This window comes from Lepisma saccharinum, chromosome 22 (genome assembly GCF_977018435.1).
Source record: "Lepisma saccharinum chromosome 22, izLepSacc3.1, whole genome shotgun sequence".
In the NCBI taxonomy this organism is placed as follows: Eukaryota; Metazoa; Arthropoda; class Insecta; order Zygentoma; family Lepismatidae; genus Lepisma; species Lepisma saccharinum.
Genome location: NC_139250.1, coordinates 32011333 through 32035475, shown reverse-complemented (window position 1 = coordinate 32035475; position 24143 = coordinate 32011333). Strand labels below are relative to the sequence as shown.

General features: G+C 37.3%; 2 protein-coding genes across 2 annotated transcripts in view; one reads left to right on the top strand and one right to left on the bottom strand.

The window, feature by feature from the left end:
* Positions 1-4488: 4488 nt before the first annotated feature.
* LOC146004704 (uncharacterized) lies at positions 4489-7913 on the bottom strand. Its single transcript, XM_083143656.1, has one exon. The coding sequence runs from the start codon at positions 7814-7816 to the stop codon at positions 6311-6313; it is 1506 nt and encodes a 501-aa protein (XP_082999782.1). The 5' UTR covers positions 7817-7913; the 3' UTR covers positions 4489-6310.
* A 501-nt stretch (positions 7914-8414) lies between these two features.
* Positions 8415-24143, top strand: part of eIF3e (eukaryotic translation initiation factor 3 subunit e) — a 32149-nt gene continuing 16420 nt past the window's right edge. Inside the window, exons 1-6 of the mRNA XM_083144016.1 lie at positions 8415-8581; positions 12081-12197; positions 14879-15040; positions 17580-17702; positions 19972-20204; positions 24017-24134. Of these exons, the coding sequence (XP_083000142.1) occupies positions 8492-8581; positions 12081-12197; positions 14879-15040; positions 17580-17702; positions 19972-20204; positions 24017-24134 (843 nt within the window). The 5' untranslated portion in view covers positions 8415-8491. The remainder of the gene's footprint in view (positions 8582-12080; positions 12198-14878; positions 15041-17579; positions 17703-19971; positions 20205-24016; positions 24135-24143) is intronic.

The following is a 24143-nucleotide window of genomic DNA, read 5'->3' as shown; positions in this document are numbered from 1 at the left end:
GACTCGAAGACAACATTCACTCCTCGAGAATCTGCCGGAGTTAGAGTACTGCTGATACGTTCTACAGAGTTTTCAGAAACCCCACAAGCTTTCGCTGTCAGTTTTTGTACTTGTGCAAAGTTGATGTTCTTCTTCGTTATATGCAAGATTTCTGAAAAAGTTGTAAACTTTTCGAAGGATTACCTTACTTTGTTTTTAAATGTCCGTTCGCCAGGTACGTACAGTACCATCACTTCCACCTGCTATTGTAGGATGCTGCTCCTCAATGTCATTCATAATGAATGCAAAATCAAATAATCCGTACACAATACACCATCGAAGACACAATTGGCCGTATACGTACAAAGTGTCGACCTAGCAGCTTAGAAGTAGTGTGGCAACCCTGGAGGGCCAGGGGTGTAGAGGAGGCAAGGGGACGCTTCGACCTTGACTGGACAGTTTTCGTGGTGTTTACTTTAGTAGAAACAACTTTTGCAAAACCTTTTTCCAAGCTTTTATCCAGTGCACAACTGCAGGAAGATTACCAACTCAACAATATATTGTAGTGGGGGTGTTTCCACACATTCCCAACCTTTCCTCAATGCTCCTTAATTTTTTTTTCACAAAGGCCCAATTTAAGGTCATTTTGGCTCTAAATTTACCCTTACACCCTCCAGGTGGAAAGTTAACTAAGGGGGGTGAAGGTTGACACCCCAGTCAAATTCAGATGTCATTTTAAAAGAAACATCACACCAGAAATGTCATGAATTATACAGTTCATGGAGGCATGTTTCATAATGCTTTTTCATTTTAACATAATGGATATATGAACAACATAACAGTTGGGCTGAAAAGTTCATAGGCTGACTCATAGATGGCGTTACTAGAATTAAATCCATGTGATTTTTACTTAGTACTAACCTTCAAAAGATACGTGTATAAATTTCACAGCTGCCGGATAATTAGTTCGTGAGAGATAGCAGTGTGAGTGAAGCAGCTTTTGTTATTGTGAAAAAATGGATAAAAAAGAATTTTGTGTGTTAATAAAGCATTGCTTTTTGGCGAAAAAAAAATACTGTTGAAGCCAAGGCTTGGCTTGATAAACATTATTCGGACTCTGCACCAGGAAAATCAACCGTTGAGAAGTGGTTTGCTAAATTTAAACGAGGCGAAATGAGCATCGAAGACTATGCACGCAGTGGACGCCCCAAAGAGGCTGTTACCGACGAAAACATCAAAAAAGTCCACAAAATAATTTTAAATGATCGTAAAGTGAAGTTGATCGAGATAGCTGAGACTTTAAAAATATCGAAGGAACGTGTTGGACATATTGTGCATGAATATTTGAACATGCGAAAACGGCCCCATTGAAGAAGAAAAAAGTGCTGTTTCATCAAGACAATGCACCGTGTCACAAATCAATGAAAACGATGGCAAAATTATATGAATTTGACTACGAAGTGCTTCCCCATCCACCATATTCTCCAGATCTGGCCCCCAGTGACTTTTTCCTGTTTGCAGACCTTAAAAGAATGCTCGCTGGAAAGAAATTTAGCACTGATGAAGAGGTAATCGCCGAAACTGAGGCCTATTTTGAGGCTAAAGAGAAATCGTACTATAAAAATGGCATCGAAAAATTGTATGACCGCTATAATCGTTGTATCGCCCTCGAAGGCAACTATATTGAATAATAAAATCGAATTTTGTCAAAAAAATATTTTTTACTATGTTAGCCTACGAACTTTTCAGCCCAACTGTTATGTACTATATGTACATATATGTATTATATTAAATTTGGTAATTTTGTTCTTATCAAAATATCTAGAACCAATGCAGGAGATATAATTATACACAAACTGGGTGCTTCCTGTATTCGACCTTCTTAAATGTCCTCTGTTCCCCAATCGGAGAGAAAACCACCTCCATAAATCTAGGGGTGTGTTCACCACCAACAAATGGATACTAGTGCAGAGTTGCAAAGCATTTTGCCACTGCCCCCGTCATTGCCTTGTAATCAAGGGGTCCCGGGTTCGATACCCGGTGGAGGCACAAGTGGTTTGGATTCCACTTTAAACTGTAGGTCCAGTCCCGATTAGCCTTACTGTGCATAAAGTGGACTTAAAACACCAACTCAAACCAAACCAAAGCCACTGCTCCCCTCCACCAAAACAAGACAGGGAGAAGGTGGTGCCAGTGGATGGTCTTCCCTTGCTTCCTTGACCAGTGACCATATCCAGAGGATGGCTGGCTGCTGATAAGATGAGAAGAGGGAAAAGATGTGGCAATGCTTTTGACTGTCAACCATGGCACACGCTGTGGTTTTGGCAGGTTGAGGAATGGGGTAAGGGCAATTATTTGTGGCACACAGATTATATTAAGAAAACTTAAACTATGTATTGCAGAATATTTTGAATTAATCTGCATTTCATGAACTATTTGATTGCATTCTCCTAGGCTATATCCAAACCTGAAAGTACACTATTATTTTCTTTTCCGTTATTTTCCTGTGCAGTTGAAGGCATCCGAATTGAATGATTCCTGAGCAGCACTGTTATTGCCATGCATAGGCGTAGCTACGGGATGTGCCGGGTGTGCCTAGGCACACCCTAATGGGCTGCTTTGTCAAAGAGAATTAAATACAGATATTTCAATAAGAGAGAAAATAAGCGGCAGTTTGTAAGAAGTTGAAAATGTCATTACCTGGTATAAAAGTGTGCATTATCGCTGATGAAACAAGTGCTTATAGATTTTCGATTTTTTGATGTCATTTTAGAAAGAAGATATTTACGGTACTGCATTCTACTCTGTACTGCAGCGCTTTTCTTCTATATCTGTCTCAAGCTGCACATGTGAGAGAGAGAGCTTTCTCCAAGCTTACCAAAGTTAAAACTAAATGAAGAGCAACTCGGAAGCAGGATAGATTGGTTCTTTCTTTCTCCTTGGAAGCCCTGCTCTTGCTATTTGTGGAACAGGAAAAAGCTTAGTCTATTGATGTAAATGAAGTCATTGATGAGTTTTAAGAACATTGTACCTTTTGACAGACGTCTCTTGTTATAGATGACGTGTATTTTGATGTATTTGTAACATTTATGAACATTTTGTGTGTGTGTAATTTCTATGCAATTTGATTTTTTTGTACTACATATAATCAGAAATTTTCAACACTGCCATTTAGTGAATTTATATTCCTTTACAAACATCAGTGCAGTTAAAGAGCCGAGTGATTGTGTTGCAAAATATGCTATTAAAAAGGTACAAGACTTCCTTTTTTTCTTTGTGCACACCCAAATATAAAGTTCTAGCTACGCCTATGCTGCCATGTTTTAGTGTGTGTGTCACCCACAACTCTCTATGGAGGAGGCATAAACTGGAAAGCAGAGGGCAGATACGAACCAAAAATTTTGCTCTATGCCTATTTATTGCTTACACTGAAACTCTGGCATGCAATTTTTCAAAATAGGGCTTTATCAAAAGAATGTCCAAGAAGCATTGGGTTTTGGACTGTCTGACTCAATAAACATTATAAAATGTTGGCATTGTATGACATGTCCCCTCAACATATTAAAAACGAGATAGAATTACATGCACCTTGTTTAGTCCTCTGAATTTTTCAGACGGGAATCAAGCTGACATATTGAGGAGGTAGCTGTAACGAATGGCAGACTACTTTGGTGACATGATCAACACAATGTTTTTATATTTTTTAACAATTTTAACAATGGTGTAACCCTTCCATGACTTATTGTTTTCTCCCATCCTTGAACACCGAGGTCAATTCACAATTCTTCGTTCCCCCAACTCCACCTGTGCTGGAGATTCAGACCAGGCCTTGGCCACTAATATTCTAGTGGCAGTGCAGTGACTCTGTGTTTAATGGGTCCTGTTTGATACCTACATGGGCATATTACAGTAAAGTCATTACTGCATATTAACCTGCTCGTACATGACAGCATCCAGTGCCAGCATTTTTTTGGTAAGAATTTACAATATTCAATATAGAGAATATATCTAATTTCGTAATACCTGGTATACTAACTAATTTTGGCCTTCTAATCACGAATCTGTTGTTAAAATGCAGGGGTCACGTGTACCAATTGTACATTATGCATGGGTAGCCCCTAGAACCATTTCCGGTAAGGTTAGGTTAGGCAAGCTGTTAAAATTTTGTTCGTAAAACAATGCGATACAGCTCTAAAAAAAATCCACTTACATCAGCTTTTTTCCCCCTTTGCACATGTGACCCCCGCATTTTAACAACAGATTCATGATTAGAAGGCCAAAATTAGTTAGTATACCAAATATTAACGAAATTGAAGAATTATTGTAAATTCGCTCCATTTTTTTTCTGTAACAGGCTAAGAAAGCCATGAATTTAACTAAGATAAATCTACACATTTTGAAAAGTGATCTGAAAAATTTAATTTCTTGATTAATACAAGACTGCAATAAAATTAATTAATTATTGGGCTGGAGTGGCCTTCCTAAAGAACTCTATACAAGGCTCTACCGGTAACAGTAGAATAAATTCTAATAAAACATTAAAATACTGATTAAGGGAATCCTAATATTTGGCCAACTCTACTATATTGCTGCAGATTTTAAAATTAGGCTAGCAACAGTGCAAGAAAAATATAATCTCATGTTTCTTATTCTTATTTCATGATGATCTAGAAAATGCATCAACATTAACAAACTCATACTGTATTTGTTATTTCATAAAATGGTAATGAAAATTTTCATAAGTGAACTTAAAATATTACAGAAAGATCTTTTTTTAGAACTGAATTTGAATGTTTAGGTGTCAGGTGAAACTTTTCAGGCAACCGGGCACACTGTATGTGTCTACCCCTGAGCATACCTATTCATAAAAAGGCTTTAATAATAAACTGACAATTCGTAATATCTCCATCATAGAATCAGTTGAAATTTGGAGACCCTGGTAACATTATAGTATAGGGGACACGGATTTCTTCAAATTTACAGGAGAAAGTACTTACGGAAATCATTTTCTGTAGCATTGTGGAAGTTTGTGAATGTAGTTTTGATCCATTTTAATGCGAATACATCTTGTTTTCTGTGAAAATCTCTGTCCGACATGCTGTTTCTGCTGCCGCCATTTGCTTTCTGCACGAGAGCACAATGTTCCGTGTGTTAAGATGATGTAACCCCATAGTCACTGTTTCAAACTCGCCGTGTTTTCACTAGAACATGATGTGTCGAGTATTTTTATTTTTTTTAACTATGCTTGCCTAACCGAACCTCATGGAAATTGGTTTTTGGGGCTAACATGAATGGTTTGTGAGGCTAACGTCAATGGTTTGCTAGATATTAGCATAATTTCAAATCTGGGCACAAAAGTAGGTATTTTCCAGTGAACGAAGTTGCAACACTGCATAAATCGACAAAACACTCTCACAACGTGTCCTGAACCAGTACGCTATCACCCGCCATAATGTGTTACAGAATCGAAATAACAAGTAACAGTAAGTACTCGTAAATGTAAGAAATAGACTTATCTTAGTTAGAAATGCATTATTTCACCTTAGGAAATGTTCCGCATTCCAAAATAGTATGTTAGCAATGTAAAAAAGTGCGAAATATACGATTTGTAGGTGTCTCCCCATACTATAATAATACCGACTTGTGATGTGAAAAACAAATTTTTAACAATAAAAATTCTTAGGTTTCCAAACACAGAAAAAAGGTACTTGAGATTTGACATGTGCCTATCCAAATGAATAAATATGAAATGTGTTTAAGCCAACTGTATGCTTAGATAGGTTAATTGGACCTGAACCTATAGTTTCAAGTCTGATCTGAACTGCTGTCTAATCTACCTCCACCAGAGACTGAACCTTGGACTTCTCGATTACAAGGTGACAGCATTACCATTACGTTATCGAGGTGGCCCAGTAATAAGTAATTTTAATTTAAAATAGAGTTCTCAGTTAAAAGGAAAGGGGGGGGGGGACAAAATACAATGCAACAAACAGAAAATACCAGGTAATTTAGTGTGTTATTGAATATGTAAGATTAGACTTAAACCATTGAAAAATTATAAATATGTTGCATAATTTTTAATATTTTTGAATGTAGTATTACACTTTATGGTAAAGTGCCACATTCCACACTTCAATTCAGGATTAAATCTAACATACACTAATATAACATGTTCCTATAACCTTCAACAATTTGAAAATATGGCAATTTAAAACATTTGTGCACCAGTTAGCTATAACCACCAGCCTTTTTATCACATAATAAAAACATCACTGAATATAATATAACCAATAAAAGTTCATCAATTTGCTTGTATTATTGCACTATGTTGTCAATAATGTCCTTCTTCAATATACCCTTTCAATCTATTGGGTAAAGGTAACTTCTGTATATTATCCACCCTTATTGTTTGTCTTATTACAAATCTACAAAGGTACTGCAAAGACCTCACCTGGTTGAAACGTGATACAGGTTTAGTGAGTCTTACTGGGAAGGAGGGATAGCCTGGCGACCTTGGCCTAGAATAACAAAATACACCTGACTGTGAAAAATTCATGGAGTGATTGATTAAATCAACAATGCTTGGGAACCCTAAATCTTGTTCAGGATGTGCATAAAAACTGAATAAACCAAAGCTGTGCTCGATTCGTGTATGTAGTGTCTTTCCAGCACTTCGAAAACTTAAACTCAAGAGGTAATGGTCGGCTGATGAATCACGCACAAGAAATGCGCCATCTAGTTGATTTGCAAGTTTTTCTTCTGCTTCCTCCCTGGAAATAGGACCCCAGTACCATCCGTATTTTGACAGTTTCAACAATTCACACGTCAAACTTCTAGATTTTGGATTTGCAATAGTAGAATCACTCTCTTCTAATGTAGTGTTTACACAATTTTCATGATTATCTTCTGTTCTCTCTGATGGGGCATGTTCACACAGGGTTACTCTGCTGGAGTCTACATATTGTGCTTCCTCCACATTCTGCTTTGACACTTCAGAATCAAACACTAATGCTGTGTCATTGCATACACTGGATTCAGGATTATTATTTGGTGTAGGGGGCTCAAATTTCAATGCATCTCTACCCGAACACGATGCATTCTGAACACTTTGAAATACCTGTGGTAAAGATATGTTCGTACTGTTCATGCAAATTTCATTCTCAGATGGGTTAGATATTACTTGAGGCACATTTTGCCGTGCATGTGAATCTAGCGTCCCACTTCTTGCCGATGTCAACTCTAATGAGGAGGATAATGGTGTATGTGACTCTTCCTCCCCATTTTTGGCCGAACTACACGTATGACTACATCTCAGTATGTGTATTGGAGATGGCATTGGACACACTGCTCTTGAACCTTTCATTTGCTTCACTGTACTAGAGTTGGGCAGCAGAAAACCATCCTCTTCATCCAATGAGAAATAATTGTCACTTTTTGGATCTACGTTCCTGAATTTAGACTTGTACAGATTTATTGATTTGTGCGATTCTGAAGAACACTTTAATCGAACGGAATCGGTTCCATTCCTCTTCCATTGCAATTTCTTCTTGATGTTTCGCAAGATGCTCAACTTGTGTTTCGTTGATTTTTCGCATGAAGCCAACTTGACACAGCACTTAGTAGTTTTTGACTTTTCGCCTTCAGGACTATCAGGAATCTTCAATCGCGAAGTAAGAGCACTAGGTACGTCGCCATTTGCTTTTTCAAGAATATCACAACAAAAGACACGGGAGGTTTGTTCGCTCTCTGCAGTGCTTTTACGCCTCAGTGTGTGCTTGAGGTAACTAAGGCTCATTTTATGGATGATCTGCGAATCACTTCGGTGGTTAAAAGCCATTTAATTCCATATACACAAACAACTAACATAACGACAATTTACATCAAGTTCCTTGTACCCTATTCCACCACCTCCCCCCCTCCTCGAACATCGTAATGCAGTATTTTTCTACAGCATTGTTGTATGAAGCAGTTCCTTATGAATAGTTTATCCAATCTATTATGTTGTTCATAGTTCACGGTTGAAGTGGAAGGCTGCCTTGTTTCATTGTAAAAGCTGAGTTTGATGTTCATGCAACTAGTTTCTTTTGGTAGAAATAATTACGACTCCTTTTAAGAAAGAGTTTGGATGGAATGCAAGTGAAGTGAGTGAGGCAACATGAAGAGACTGGCAACGCTGCATTATCTTTTCGTTTTGAAATGGTGTTCCAATTTATACTGTGTGAAAGTAACATAAACAAAAATAAATAATGTGCTAATTCCTTAATTCACAGTATAAGTTGGATGTTTTGAGTTGGATAATCTAGGTATTTTCCAAGCATTTCTAAAAAGCTCAGTGTCTTTCGTAAAGAGAATAGTTAAATGTTTGTAATGAAAATCTTGTTCTTCTCAAAACTCTGGTGCAGGAATATTAAACCAACCTACCCGCTGCGTTTTCCATTTCCTGGCTATCTGCGAAGCTTTGCATGTGACAACGTGTGTTGCATTTTATTTATTAAAAGACGACATCGCAAACATGGCAGAATTTGATTTGACGTCACGTATTGCCCAGTATTTGGATAGGCATCTAGTGTTCCCCTTGTTGGAATTTTTGTCAGTGAAGAAGGTAAATGTAGCGCTTGTACTGTACCATCTGTTCGTTGGCTAATTTTTTGGACTATCGGCTTCAGTATTGAAATTCTATGTTTCCCGTATATTACATTAACGGTACTATTATAGTATGAGGGAAACACCTACGAATCATATATTTCGGACTTCTTTACATTGCTAACGTGTTATTTTCGAATGTGGAACATTTCCTAAAGTGAAATAATGCATATCAATGTCTATTTCTTAGATTTACGAGTTCTTACTGTTACTTGTTGTTTCGAATCTGTAACACATTATGGCCGTGATCTAACTACTAGGTTAGGCTGGTCAAGTTTGGTTCTATTACTATTATCATTATAATGAAGTCCTCGCCGTGTTTGCCTAACATAACTTAACCTAACCTTACGGAAAATGGTTTTTGGGGCTAACGTCAATGGTTTGTGAGGCTAACGTCAATGGTTTGCGACGTATTTGCATAATTTTAAATCCGGTTAACGAGGTTGCAACACTGCATAAATCAACAAAACACTCTCAGAACGCCCCATAAACCAGTACGCTATCACGGCCATAATGTGTTACAGATTCGAAACAACAAGTAACAGTAAGTACTCGTAAATCTAAGAAATAGACATTGATATGCATTATTTCACTTTAGGAAATGTTCCACATTCGAAAATAACACGTTAGCAATGTAAAGAAGTCCGAAATATATGATTCGTAGGTGTTTCCCTCATACGATAATAGTACCAAAACGAGTTTGTTGAGCCATACAAAACATTGGTACTCTTGACCCTCTGTAGCCCCTTGAGAAAGTGAAGTATGGTAATTTTGCATGGTTTATGAAGATTTTATTGTTTATAAACGTTTCCAATTATTTTCAGCTTGCGGAAATGTGTTATTGTGAGGTAAAATATTTATGCCACGTTACTGTGAAGCAGAACAGCCCGAAGGCTTCGCACAAGTAAATATAGCATCCAACACGACATTCCACAACAGCGACTGTAATGTTACGTTGTTAGGTTTGAGACTGATAGTTATTTTTGACGTGTTCTTTGTTTGAGTGTCCATACAAACAGTTTTTACTAATAAAAAGCTGCAAAAGTACTCTGAAATGGCAGGTTTTTACTTCCGCAGGCCAGATTTTGCACATTTAGCTTTCGGTGGGTGTGATTGTGCAGTAGAAACAGGAAATGTAGGGTATGAATTTACAATACCGGAAGTATATCCAATTGCTTTCAAATTCGGCATACTCACTAATTTTGGCCTCGTAATCACAAATCTGCAGTTAAAAATTGGCTGTCACATCTAGAAACCTTGTCAATTTACCCTATGAGGTACTTGTTTACTATCCTTCAGACACATTTATTTATTTTTTACGGAAGAAACTACTTACCGTAATAAGTTCCTGTAGGATTGTCGAACATCGGGAAGGTGTTTTGTGTGATGTGGGAATGTTTCATAGCTGAAATTCATGTTGTTCGTTGAAAATTAATTCTCCGACGGAGAATAGCGTTTGCCGCATACACCTTCGTATGCCATCACCTTCGTACACCGTTGTGACTATCATGATGCGTCGTGTTTGTGTTTTGTTCATGTTCATTGGGTATTCAGTGTTTCAAATTGCATTTGAAACGAGAGTTAGAAGCATGACGTGTCCTGGATACGTGGTGAAGTTTGTACCTGGTGTGGAAGATCCAGTGGGTTTGAACACGGGATCGTGAAGAAAGGAAAGGAATGTCGTGTTAGTATCAGGATCTAGAAAATGGAAATAATTGCGAACCATTGACGCTAGCCCCACGAACCATTGGCGCGTGGTTAGGTTAGTTCAGTTACGTTAGGATGCATAGTTAAAATTTGGTGTCATGTTAGTATCAGGATCTAGAAATTGGAAATAATTGCGAACTATTGGCGCTAGCCCCATGAACCATTGGCACGTGGTTAGGTTAGTTCAGTTAGGTTAGGATACATAGTTAAAATTTGGTGTCGTGTTAGTATCAGGATCTAGAAATTGGAAATAATTGCGAACCATTGGCGCTAGCCCCACGAACCATTGGTGTGTGGTTAGGTTAGTTCAGTTAGGTTAGGATACATAGTTAAAATTTGGTGTAGTGTTAGTATCAGGATCTAGAAATTGGAAATAATTGCGAACCATTGGCGTGTGGTTAGGTTAGTTCTGTTAGGTTAGGAAACATAGTTAAACTTTGGTGTCGTGGTAGTATCAGGAATATATATATTTGGTTGTGAAACAAAAAAAATCGCGAAAATCGACAGTTTCAATTCCGAAAACTAATGCCTTATTTTCGCTTATTATGCAATTTCTAGATGTTTCCCACTTATTCCAGGACGGATAGCCACAAAAACGATTCACGGATAGCGCAACGAAAGATTATAATTTTCTTCGTAAAAGAACGCGAAAAAAAGATGAAGTTTGTTCACGGGCATTTCTTGGGTTCCGAAGGTTGAAACACTGCATAACAATTGAAAATCGAGAAAAGACAAGCCCGACGCGTCATTATTTAGGAAGGTGTGTGCGCCATATTGTGTGTGAGGCAAGCAGAAAGGCTAGGAGAAAGAGGTACTGGTAATGTTAAAAATTGCTCTTACTTTGATCGAAACAATGTCAATACACCATCAGGAATGTTCCACGAAGCAGATACGTAAGTACGAATGTCAAAAATTTGACAAAAGACAAGCATGACGTGCGATTATGTAGGAAGGTGTACTCGCCATATTGTGTCTCATTCAAGCGAAAAGGCCTACGAGAAAGGCATACTGGTAATGTGAAAAATTGCTCTTACTTTCATCAAAACAACGTTGATACACCTTCAGGAATGTTCCGCGAAGGAGATACGTAAGTACGAATGTCAAAAATTGAGGAAACGAAAGAATTAGGGTTGTCCGAAGGATAGTAAATTTTTACCGGTCTCCAGATAGTACATGTGTGGGATAAAAATTTGTCTTTTTGTTTTCTTTGGAAAGTTTCAGTATTGAATGGTTACACTTATTGTCTTGTGCATCACCAATGTATGTTATTTACAAAGATGGATCGCTGGAGCTGAGCTCAACATTCTGTAGCTGTGAGTGCCTTTATAAGCATGGTGACGCTGTTGCCTGTGTGAGACGAGAATATCGATGTTATTTTAATCTTAGGAGACATGATTTTATTCCAACGGCCAATGCAATTAGGATGCAGGCGAAGAGCTTTGAAGCTACGGGAAGTAACGATAACATAGTGGTCACCTGTAGGATAAAACTTTCAAAATATGAACGTGACTGTGCATATTTTGCAAATGGCAATGTTTAAGCATGTAGTTGATGTGTTCGTATTTTTAAAAAAATAAAATGTAGTGTTAGTTTCGTTGCATTTAAAAATGCCAATTTTTATGTCGCATCCTTTAAAATATATTAAAGCAGTAGTTCATATTGTTTTTGTTATTGTAGTTAATTACTAAGTTTACACTTTACCTAATTGCAATTTTATCTGTCTCAGTTTTATTACTTGTTCTCTCTTTCAGATTTATGATGAAAATGAGTTCCAGCAGTGGAAGTTGGGTATACTTAGTAACACAAACATGGTTGATTACCTAATAGATGAGAGAAACAAGTTGTATCCAGATCAAGAGATTCCTGAGGTGAGTGACAGGGTGTGGCTACTCAGCGGGAATTATGCATGAATTTTCCTCCGTAGACAGAAAAATTGCAATCTTTTTTTATTAATCCAAATCCCATTGAATTTGTACATATTTATTGATACTTTGAGGCAAGTGTTTCACAGTTTAGTTTTTTTTATCGAGGAAAGAAAATAAAGCAGAATTCTCCCAGTTCGTTTGCTTTGTTAGCGTCCTTTGCAGAACAATCTATCTGACAGACTGAAGATTATTGCAAGATATTTTGAACTTGATAGGTAAATTTGAGTTTGAAATTCTTATAGAATTAATTTTTTTTCGCAGATTAATATATCCCGTACACATACGTGTACTCCACACCTTAAATTTTAATATTTTAAATATATATTCCCTTTTATTGAATCAGAATTAGAATTTTTGAATACATTGGAATCACACAGGCCCTTTATATTGTTCATATATTTGTGTGTGTGTATGTGGGTGGTGTGAGGAGGCTGAAATGGAGCGAAAGCAAAAGCATCTGATTGTACCCTTGAATTTTTGGAAAGTTCGCCCTTGAAAACCAGAAATTATACTTGAATTTTATCAGGGTCCTAGAGTAGCCACCCTGTATAATGATGCATCACTATTCTTAATATCTGACTTGGATAGTGGGTGGATAAAATCCCCATCTATCTCCTTATCACTCCCCTTTCACGTATGTTGTCTTTTCACATTATGCACTTTCCACTGATGGGTGCCTTTTCACAATTTCATCTGTAATGCATGACAAAGTCTTTCTTGCTCTTTATATGCCTGGTTTCCTCATCTGCGTGGTCTACTCCATTTACACGAACAGTGTATATACTGAATTGATTTAGTACAGTTTGTTTCAAATGCCATGCAACCTATTACAACTTGAAGGCTTGTCCTTTGGCATATATTTTATTACTTTCCATTGGGAACTTAGAAATTAGTTGATGCAATCTGGAGAGTTTCTTTTTCTTTCATTTTTATGAGAAATTAGTTAATGATGCAAGCTAAGTCTGCTCCACCCCTCCCTTTCGTTCCATGGAGAACGATGTACACCTACTTTCTGCAATGCCGCCATTTTGAAACAACAGAGTTGTTAGCATCCCAGCTGTTGTGCCGATTAGCTACGGTCAATATTTGCAGCTTCTGGACATTTTCTAAGTTTGTCATCATAGTGAAACTAATGTACATTATTGTAGAGTATTCTTAACATTTGTTCATCTTCTAGACTGCTGTGATGACCATGTTGTGCACATTCTTAGCTTTCCTGATCCTGTGCATCACATTCTCATCCATTTCTTTCCATATTGAAACTGTGATATCAGCAATAGCACATGGCAGTTTCAACGATGCAGTATGCCATGTTAGAGGATTGAGTCGTGAGAATATCAAAATATCTTCTTTTGTAGGTTTTTCATAAAGAACTGTTGTGATGATAAAAAGACAGAGGTCAGAGGTTCAAATGCTGCTTAACCTTTATTTTGTCCCATCATCCATTTCATCAGATCCTTATTGATTCTTATTGCTGATTAACCTACAATGTAGAAAAGCAACGTAAAATAACTGAAGTACACAGTGTGTCTACATAGTTCTTAGACTGGCTTAATAAAAAGTGGCACGGCTGTACAATTTGCTGGATGCTCCAGTGGAAATCATCTTTTGAGATTGTGTTTAGGTGCCTTGTCAGAGCTTCAATTTCCAAAATGGTGTCAAAACGTTGGCCCTTCAGGTGGGACTTCAATTTGTGGAATTAAAAGTAATCGGCTGGTGCCAAATTTGGCAAATAAGGTGGGTGGTTTAATACAGTCACTTGTTTCCATGCCAAAAACTGTTGGACAAGAATTGCCTTGTGACTTGGCACATTGTCGTGCTGCAGGCACCAGATTCAACCAGCTCTTATCTCACTCATAGCAGTCTCTTTAGCAAGCACTTGAAATGGCTCTTATACACAGCTGCAATCATCTCCAGTGACTGTGCCCAGTTTTCATTCAGTTTTTCTCGAACCTTTTCAACATTATCGTCAGTTTGACTGGTGGCTTCATTGCTGTAAGCACTTTCAGCATTTTAACTCTTTATGAAGGGGTTTTACCAAGTTTTGCACAAAACTTAATCGCCAGACTTTGTTCTGTTTTCAAATCCATGACGAGGGTACAAACCACTGCACTAATTGAAAAGCTGTAACTCACTCAGTATTGCCCTGAAAGAGTCACTGATTTCACTGCACATTCACCATGTGTAACACTACGTAATACATGTACCAAATGCCAGATGGCAGCATTTACCTTGGGGTCCCAGGTTTGATACCCGGTGGAGGCACATAGTGTTTCGGATCCCACTTTAAGTTGTAGGTCCAGTCCCGATTAGTCTTACTGTGCATAAAGTGGACTTAAAACACCAAATCAATCAGTCAAGCATTTACCTTGTTACAGTGTTGCCAGTCTAAGAATCTCAGTAGATACACTGTGTAGAATATCCCTGTTATTGCTCACGTGATTAAGATTGACTGAAACAGTGGAAATAACATCAATAAACAAGTGTTTGTGTGCCAGAAAAATAAATAAAAAGTGTTGTCGTACATTCAATATTGAAAGCAAAGGAAATTTCGTTGGATTATATTTCATTGATTAGATATAAGCATTTCCGTTTAAGTACTGAATGTAACATTTCTTTTGCAGAGCATGAGGAATCGGAGAGCCCAGATTGTGTCCCATTTGCAGGAACTGCAGACTGAAGTTGACCCAATTGTGAAAGTGATATCAGATGAGAAGGTCACGAAGACAATGGATACAGTGAGAGACTCAAAGACTCTGTGGAACTACCTCTCAAAAGAATTTGGTGTAAGTAAGGTTTCTGCTTATTCTCTAAACATTGATCACTTTGTTATAAATAAGGAGATTGAAAAACTGACATTTCACACACAAAATATATGATTTGAGACATGCGATTGGATTAAAGTACTCGTAATGAACTGATTACATAGAATTATGAAGTATTTTGTGGGGGCTGAAAAAAACAAAAACATCCTGAATGCATGAATGATGTAAATGAAATTGTGTGACGCTTTAACACGTTCACTGCCGGTGACGCATATATGAGAATAGTTAGGATATGGTTATATGTATTTGATGTGGGAGGGGTACGGTGTAGTTGGCGGACCAATCAGGTGCCGTCTCTACGACGCCCACGCTTGCAGTTGACTATTCTCTGCACTTCATACCCTGAAGATGAGAGTTACGTTAGCTCTCGAATGCTCGTAAGCCTAACCGGAAATCACCTCATGATTGCCCGAGAAAACCTCTTCAGTATTCACCGCCAGGAAAGCTTCAAGATATATGTGTATAATACTAACACTGTTACATTGTAATATAATAATTTGTCTTATTAGGAGGAAGATGGAAAATAAAGAAATTGAGAATATTATGAAAATATCGCACGCTGTGCGAAAATAATAATTACCTATGTCAATAAAACATCACTCATTTGCACGTCATGCATCACAGGGTAACAAAAATCCATAGTATAAACCGGTGATGTTTATTTTATTTCTAAATGATATAGATGATGTTGTAAAGTATTCGAAATGTCTTTTTTATGTTGATGAATTTAAGCTGTATGCAGAGATTAATGATGTGAATGACCATTATAAACTACAAACGGACATTAATGCAATTAAGAAGTGGTTAGATAATAATCAACTTGTCTAAGTCAGTTGCAATGACCTTCTCACGCAAGAGACAGCACTCCTGCTACAATTATAACATAGACAATGTGAATCTTAGTCTTGTAGAAGATGTTAAGGATCTTGGGGTTTTTCTTGACAGGAAACTTAGCTTTAAGGTGCATCTTAATCATATGGTGTCAACAAATAGAAAACTGACAGGTTCGGTCATAAACAAATGGCAACGTCTGAACAACCTCCATTTTCTCTTAGTTATATATATGGCATTTGTCAGACCCATTCTGGAATTCAGTTCTGTGACATGGAATTTTTCCTGTGGTGTTGGAAAACGTGACATCATTGAGAATATACAAAATAAATTTCTTTCCTATTTATAGTTTAGATTTAAACTGTTTAACTTATTTTATAGTTATGACAACCTATTGAACAAGTTGAAAGTTGAATACCTTTCAGCTAGAAGAAACAGAAATGATATAGAATTCGTTGAGAAAATTTTAGATGGTTACTACTCTGTCCCTACGCTTTTATCGAGAATATCTATACGAGCTACGCCGTATCGAGTATGCACTAAAGGGTCGTTATTGACAACATCTACAGATTATAAATACATATAATGACTTTTTAAACTCCATAGTCAGTAGTTATAATGATATCCAACGAGCCTAAAGATCAATTGTATTTTAATCATTCATCAGGCCTATTTTAATGACTTATCATGTATACTTTAATGTATATATCATTCATATTTTATTGTACCTCTTATTGTATTTAGTATTTCTTTTGTACAGTCACATCTTTATCATTCAATCTTGTATTATAAATTTGACTTTTTTAAATTTTTTTTTTACATGTACTGCTGTACTAAGGCCAGCCAGCTGTTTTTCAGCAGGATAATACTTGCATAAGTAAATAAATAATAAATAAATAAATGTGCATCAGTGTAAAATTTACATGAAAATTGTAAATTTGCAATGTATTTTATATAAAACAATCCATTTTATTCTAGAAATAAGCAAAATTACATACGAACCTTAATTGGCCCCTGATAAAAAAAGTATGCCTTTTTTAGGTGGCAGCGAACGTGTTAAAAAATGTAGCAAAATTTTACTTAATTTGTCTGTGAAGCACATAGGCTACAGAAGCTATTAATTTTTTGGTGAAATATGCAGATTATATGCATTCACAAACATTTAAACCTTCATGCAATTAAAAACAGTAAATTTCAGGTTAATTATTTTTTTTACATGGAGTAGGACCATGTTTCGTGCACTGTCCCACACATATATTTTGAATAATTATATTTATTGTTTTTTGTTGTGTGTGTGTAACCATATACATAACTTGGGGGAGGTACTAGCTACCCCCCAAAATTTTCAGGTTATCAACATTTACAAATTTTGGGTACTTTTGTGAACCTCCTGTGACCTGAGGAGTAGAGTAATAGAGACTAATAATTGTGATTTCATAAATGTAACCATGAATTAGCAAATAATCCTGGACATGATTTTTAAGGGATATAAGCTTTTCCACCCCCACCCCCCTCCACCTCCCCTTCTCAGTATATTTATTCTTTCAACAATTATCTGTAAATGTAGATATGGCGTGTAAAGTTTTATAGGATTAGAAATAAAATTCTATTTTGCAGATGAAAATTTCCATGATGTTCTGTATTTAATTGAAATTCTCATTCTTTCCAGTTCAAAATGGAGACGATGGATGCCGTATACAGGATTGCAAAGTACACATATGAGTGTGGAAACTATAATATGTCATCCAATTACTTGAACATATATATTGTGTTTATGCCTTCAAGTGATAAGGTAAGATAATGGCTGTAATAGTTGTTTTTTAATTTGCAATTATAAAGTATTTCCTGAGCAGATACTACTCGGAACAGATGGCTATATGATGCACCCACGCAGATGCCTATATGCTTACCAATTTTCACTGATATCGTTACTGATGTTTGAAAATTGCAACAATTAAATGTTGTTCAAAATATTGTTTAATTTTAGTGGGTGAGTATTCCAATCCAATTGTAAGCATAAATTTACCAGAGTTTCGCTTCAACATATTATAAAATTACATTGGAATATTGAAACACTTGTTATGTAATCATAAAATAAGCTTTTTCACATAATACAGTAAAACCTCGTTAATCCGGAACCCAATAAGCTGGACTTTGCTTAATCTGGACAGGCAAGAAAAAAAAAAGGAAGCATAATGCAAGGTTTTAAATGTGGCTAGAAGTCAACAAGAGAACTTCCCAAAGAAAAGGCAGTCAACCACTGATGAAATTCTGTTGCCCGCAGACTTTGTACTGTACCGTATAGTGTATTTAGCCCTATACCCTTTAAATACACCATAATAAACTAAACGTGTTTTGTTGCTATAAATGGAGTTTTAATGCACTTTCTACTGTTCTTTTAGGTTATTTTAGTTCATCTGGACTTTCATTAAACCGGTCAACTTATCCCCTCATTAGTCTGGATTAACGAGGTTTTACTGTATTCATGGAAAGTGAATGAAAACTTCACATTTTGCATAACTTACAGGATAATTTTACTCCGTGAAAGTGTTGCAGGGCATTTTTGCAGATCCCTCAAGAGACCAAAGTGCCGACTCAGTCCTAGTAAACAGTAGGCTAATATTCAAACTTCTCTTTAAAAAAATACTTATTACAGGAATCATATTCATTGTACTTTTTTTTTTACATTTCCTTCTTTCTATGAGTCTTGTCTAGAAATTTAAGCAAAAAAAAAAAAGAGAAAGTATGGATTGACATGAACTCGAACCTAAGGCTATGGCTCACTATGCCATTACTTTATCAGCTGAGCTACTGAACCAGCCCTGGTTTCATCTGATTTTTGCTTTCACAACTTTTTGTGTGTGGAATTGTCTCAGTTTTTAAAGGCAACAGATCCTGTTGCAGTTATTCACCGATGATTTCATCAGTTCCTAGTTTCTTCCAATATTGAGCTGTCTGTTACTTTATGATTTGATATACACAGGTGATGTACTGTGTAGAAATTTAAACAGCATTGGGAGAAACTAGGAATTATTTATGCCCTCAAGTGTTTCAAAGGCACCAGATCCCATTGCAGTATCACTAACAGTGACAATTCCACACAATGTAACTGAAAAGTGAGGTGAAATCTGGTCTGACTTGGTAGCTCATTTGATAGAACATTGGCATTGTATGCCAGAGACTCTGATCGAGTCTGCACATTCCAATTAAATTTCTATGTAGTACACCTGCTATATGTGCCAAATCATAAAATTCTTCTCTTTTTGGATTTCCCACATTCCATGCCGTAACCTTTAAATAATTCAACTATGTTCTTTAACTGGGCCTGTCTTAAGTTCAGTCATTGTACACTGTTGTTTTTGGTCTCACAATCAATTTACTGTATTGTATGGTGTAGCTAACTGCATGCCAAACTCCTATCTGGAGGACTAGGATATTCTACTCTCCTTTCAGCATCAGGAATTGCTTATCCATTGTCTAGGGATTATTAAGTGCACAGTAAATCCACTTTAGGAATATATTCATTTTAACATTATAACACCATTAAGCCTTGTTTCCATGATATGAAAAACTCAATATGCTGACCAAGGCAGAAATTTATTTTATTATAAAACATAAACTAAACGTAACGTTTCAACCTTCTAGCAAGGTCTTCTTCAAACTCTGCACCAAGTACAAATGTAACAATTTACAAAACAGGACGATATATATACACAAAAATACTCCCCTCCAGACTATTAGAAAGTTGTTCTGGAACATTCTAGCAGGTGGCTTTCCCTTGTCAACTGTACTTTCACCTTAAAAGTGAATGTGGTTGGACTCTTTATCTCACGCTCTATTTCCTTCATTCTTCTTCCTTCTCCTCTCCTCTTTCTCTCTTGTTCTTTCCACTCTTCTAACACCTACATCCATTCTTTGTTTATCTTCATTTTTGAGATTTAGTTCATTATTTTAACACTGAAATGTGTTCATGTTTGTACAGAAATTTCGATTGTATATTCACCATAATTATCCATACTAATAATAAATATTTATATCAATATATTTCTTACTTTTTACAGAACTATCTGAATGCGTTGTGGGGCAAGTTGGCATCTGAGATTCTGCTCCAGCACTGGGACCCTGCGCTGGAGGAACTGAACAAGCTGAGGGAGTACATCGACAACAACACCTTTGGCTCTGCCCTTCAGCTCCTCCAGCAAAGGACCTGGCTCATCCACTGGAGCCTCTTCGTCTTCTTCAACCATTCCAAGGGTCAAGACCTCATCATAGAAATGTTCCTGTATCGCCCCAAGTGAGTATCTGCGTTGAACTTTTAATATGCCTACATGGCGAGACAAATTTGCCAATAAAACTTGGATAACAGAGAGCTGAATAATTGGAGTGTTATATGGAGAGATGCAGTGTGTTCCATTGGCAAGACATGTGACTGTCACAGGAGAGATCTGGGTTCGATTCCCAGGGGTGGGTTGTGGGGGCGGTACCAGCAATGCCCATGCATCTCTCATTTACCCAGCCTGTAATAAATAAATTAATATCTGATTGGTCAAATTGTCCAGAACATGTTGTTGATCACATCACCTCCACAAATGACCAAGATTGTGAATGTCTGGGGTCCTACCTTCACATCCCACCATACAAGGTCCGTCGAAGCCCACTTTCCCCCGCTCTAGAAGGTCTGGTCATAACATGCCTTTTCGTCAATCCTCGTGTTTACAATGTCGGCAGGGTTCTGTGACGTCATCAGCATGATACTCTCTGCGTGTCTGCTATTTTCAACACTGTAAAGCATGCAACGCTCTTGATTTTAAGAGGAAAAACACATACTGAAGAGCATCGCAAAACAACTTACACAGAATACATGAAAGTAATGGTGTATAGAAGAATTATAACTATGTAAAGGCATAAACTTGCCCACAACTAGTGCTTGTAAGAACTGGAAGAAGAGCAGCTCTGGGTCCATTGTTTTTGTTTCATTTGCTTTCTATTACTTCCACCTAGATCCGAAACTATAGCGACTCTTTTATACCCAGCTACCCCAAACATTGATATAATATCAAACAACAAAGCCTTAGCTACTGGCTGTTTCCATTCACCTGTCAATCCTCGAAGCATTGCAACCTGAACATTTCTATGGGGACCCAAAACTCTGTCATTTTCACTGTCGTAGCACACACGTCCATTAACATTCATTTCATCAAACAACAGGACACTCAGTTTTTCCACTTCAGTCAAATACTCTCCCTGCTGTTTCATAATATTCAAAACTAGTGCAAGAATTCCCGGTGGGAGTCTCAATTTCTGCGCCCAGCGACGAAGTTTTGCAATGCTGGGTAATGGAATTCCGACCTCTGATCGATCTGATGTGATGGCCCTTTGTATTAATGCAGGAATTATATCTTCCTGTTTCCGCCTCTGCTTTCTTTTCCCCTTAATTAACATGTTGATTTCAGTAGCGTGCCCAAGGGGGGTTAATGGGGGTTGTAACCCCCCTTTTTCGCCCAGTATTCCTAAAAAATGAACGTCAAAGGTAGGAAAATATGACAAAATGAGAGCTGACTACCAAGAAAAAGTATACATAACCCCTCCCTTTCGAAAATCCTGGGCACGCCACTGGTTGATTTGCCTTGGAGTAAAGGTTTTGCTCAAAATTTGTCTCACTTTTTTTTCACGATAGTTCTTCCGCTCCCTTATTTTTAAAGCCACTTTTGAACCTTCTTATACCTTGCTTGCCGTTTTTGTAAATTAATTTTAAGGTTTTTGATTTCCTCATGACAATTATTTATATCTGTCTTTAGCTTTTCATTTTCCGCACGAAGCACTTCCAATTGTTTGGTGTTTTCGATTTTTTCACTTTCTATTGAACAAACGAATGACAACACAGATAAGGCTTTTGTTCTTGAGGTGGCACGCTGCTGTTCACAAATAATTGTTCACTTACCTTAGAGAGGACCCTTTTCCTAGCACATCTTGCCTTGGCACATCTTGCACGAACGCTGTTGTCGTCACTGACCTGCACATGTGTGACTGGAAGTAACAATGTAGGAATGGCATCTTTCTTTTTTAATCTCTTCTTTGGTGTAATTCCTAATAATTCCGATTTTAAATCGCGTTCGTAACATTCTGGTGAAAAATGTGAAGAACAAATACTTGAGTTAGCAACCTGAAATTTGTCTTTTCGATAACATTTGCTCTCCCAGATTTTTCGGAACTTCTCGTTGGGAGGAAATTTATGGTAAACAATATCAAAATTTTTAGTTTTCCTGAGATAGTTTCGACATGTGCTCACAGCACAGTTAGACATTATTATTATCACTCACACTACAATATGAAAAACACAACAAAATGACTAAAAATACACGCGAATACACGAATACAAGAGCAAGGAAAGAACACAGAAACACGTTTCCCCTGCTAAAACTAGCGGATACTAAACTTTCCCCAGCAATCTGTCATGTCTATGACGTCACAGTTTTACAACCACCTAGGCTTGCTCAAAAGGTGCGTTATGAACGGACCTTCCAAAGCGAGCGGCAAACACAGGTCAACGGACCTTGCCACCATATACCTTGCATATACCGTGCGTTCATTTCGATCTCTCGGCTGCAGATCGAAATCAACGCACGGTATTAACAGCAATGTGTGTGTGTGTGGGGAGGGGATGTCAATTTTTTACCTTGTGTGTGTGTGTATCTCTTGGTAATCTGAATGACAGATAGGCCTCCCCGATAGCACATTGGTAGCGTCATCGCCTTGTAATCAAGGGGTCTCGGGTTTGATACCCGGTGGAGACACATAGTGGTTCGGATCCCACTTTAAACTGTAGATCCAGTTCCGATTAGCCTTACTGTGCATAAAGTGGACTTAAAACACCAAATCAATCAATCGCAATGACAGATGAGTGAGTATATATATAATTGGGGTGTCAGGTATGTGTATAATGAGGATCTCAGATAGCCAAATATCCAAAAAAGTTGTATGATTGGAGAGGAAATACAGGGGATGGACAAAAATATGGAAACATCTTGGAGAAAATGCCAGAATGCTGTAGCTAATAAAGTGCAGGGCCACCTTTAGCTTCCACAACGGCCTGCAGTCTCCGAGGAATGGACAAATCCAAGTCCTGGATGGTGGACAAAGGGATCTTGCACCATTCTTCATTCAAAACATGGTCGCAATCCTTCTCAGTGTCCTGTCTTTGTCACTCAGTTTACGTTTTCGTCCACGCAGGTTTTTTCTGATGGTCTTTCCGGACACACTATTATGTCATCATGATCTTGGATTGAGTCCCTCTCGATATGCCATATAACATGGCTACTTTGGTAACAGAGGCGACTGCTAGGTGGGCACCAACAATTTGTCCTCTTTGAAACACTGTCAGCTCGGACATGATTCAGTACTACGCAACTGTCGACTCCTACCAGTCCAACAGGGTCCTATCTCAAAACAAAAGAATGTCGCACTGCATCCGATTTCAAGTGGAAAAATTGCGTCGATATCTCCCGTTCTGATGTCATGGTGTTTCCATATTTTTGTCCATCCCTGTATATGAGGTCTCGATTGAATCATTCCTAGTTTGTTTGCTTTGTGTGCTTTGAAAATAAGAATAATTACAATATATACTCCTGAAAATTGCAGAATGTTTTTCTCCAATTAACCACATAAGTCTTATTTTCTCCAAAACTGTTTACCCAATACAGTGGAACCTCAATTTTACGTTCTTCAGCGGACCAAGTCAAAAAAACTTTTAAATGCAGGAAAATGTAAAATTGAGGAAAATTTTATAGCATTTTGCTATGTTGGAACCATCAAGATTGAATGTATAATGCGGGAAAATGTAAAATCGGGGTTCCACTGTATCAGGCTTTTGAGAAATGTGGGAAAGCCCAAGAAATTCTAGAGTAAAAAGGAATTAAGTTGTGCTATTGTCTTGTGTGGTAAGAAAAGTGGTTCAAGTTTCACTATTATTGTCACCACTAACATGTTTTTGCATACATTATTACCTTGAGAACTTAAAAGCCAAGCAGCAGACACAAATTGTAGTGTCAGTTTTATTGTGATTAAGGCTGTAGATATTGAATATGAATATTTATTGTCTTTTTTTAGCTACTTGAATGCCATCCAAACTATGTGTCCACATATCCTGCGTTATCTTGCAACCTCAGTAATTATCAACAGAACCAGACGCAGCGCACTGAAGGACCTTGTAAAAGTGATACAACAGGTATATATT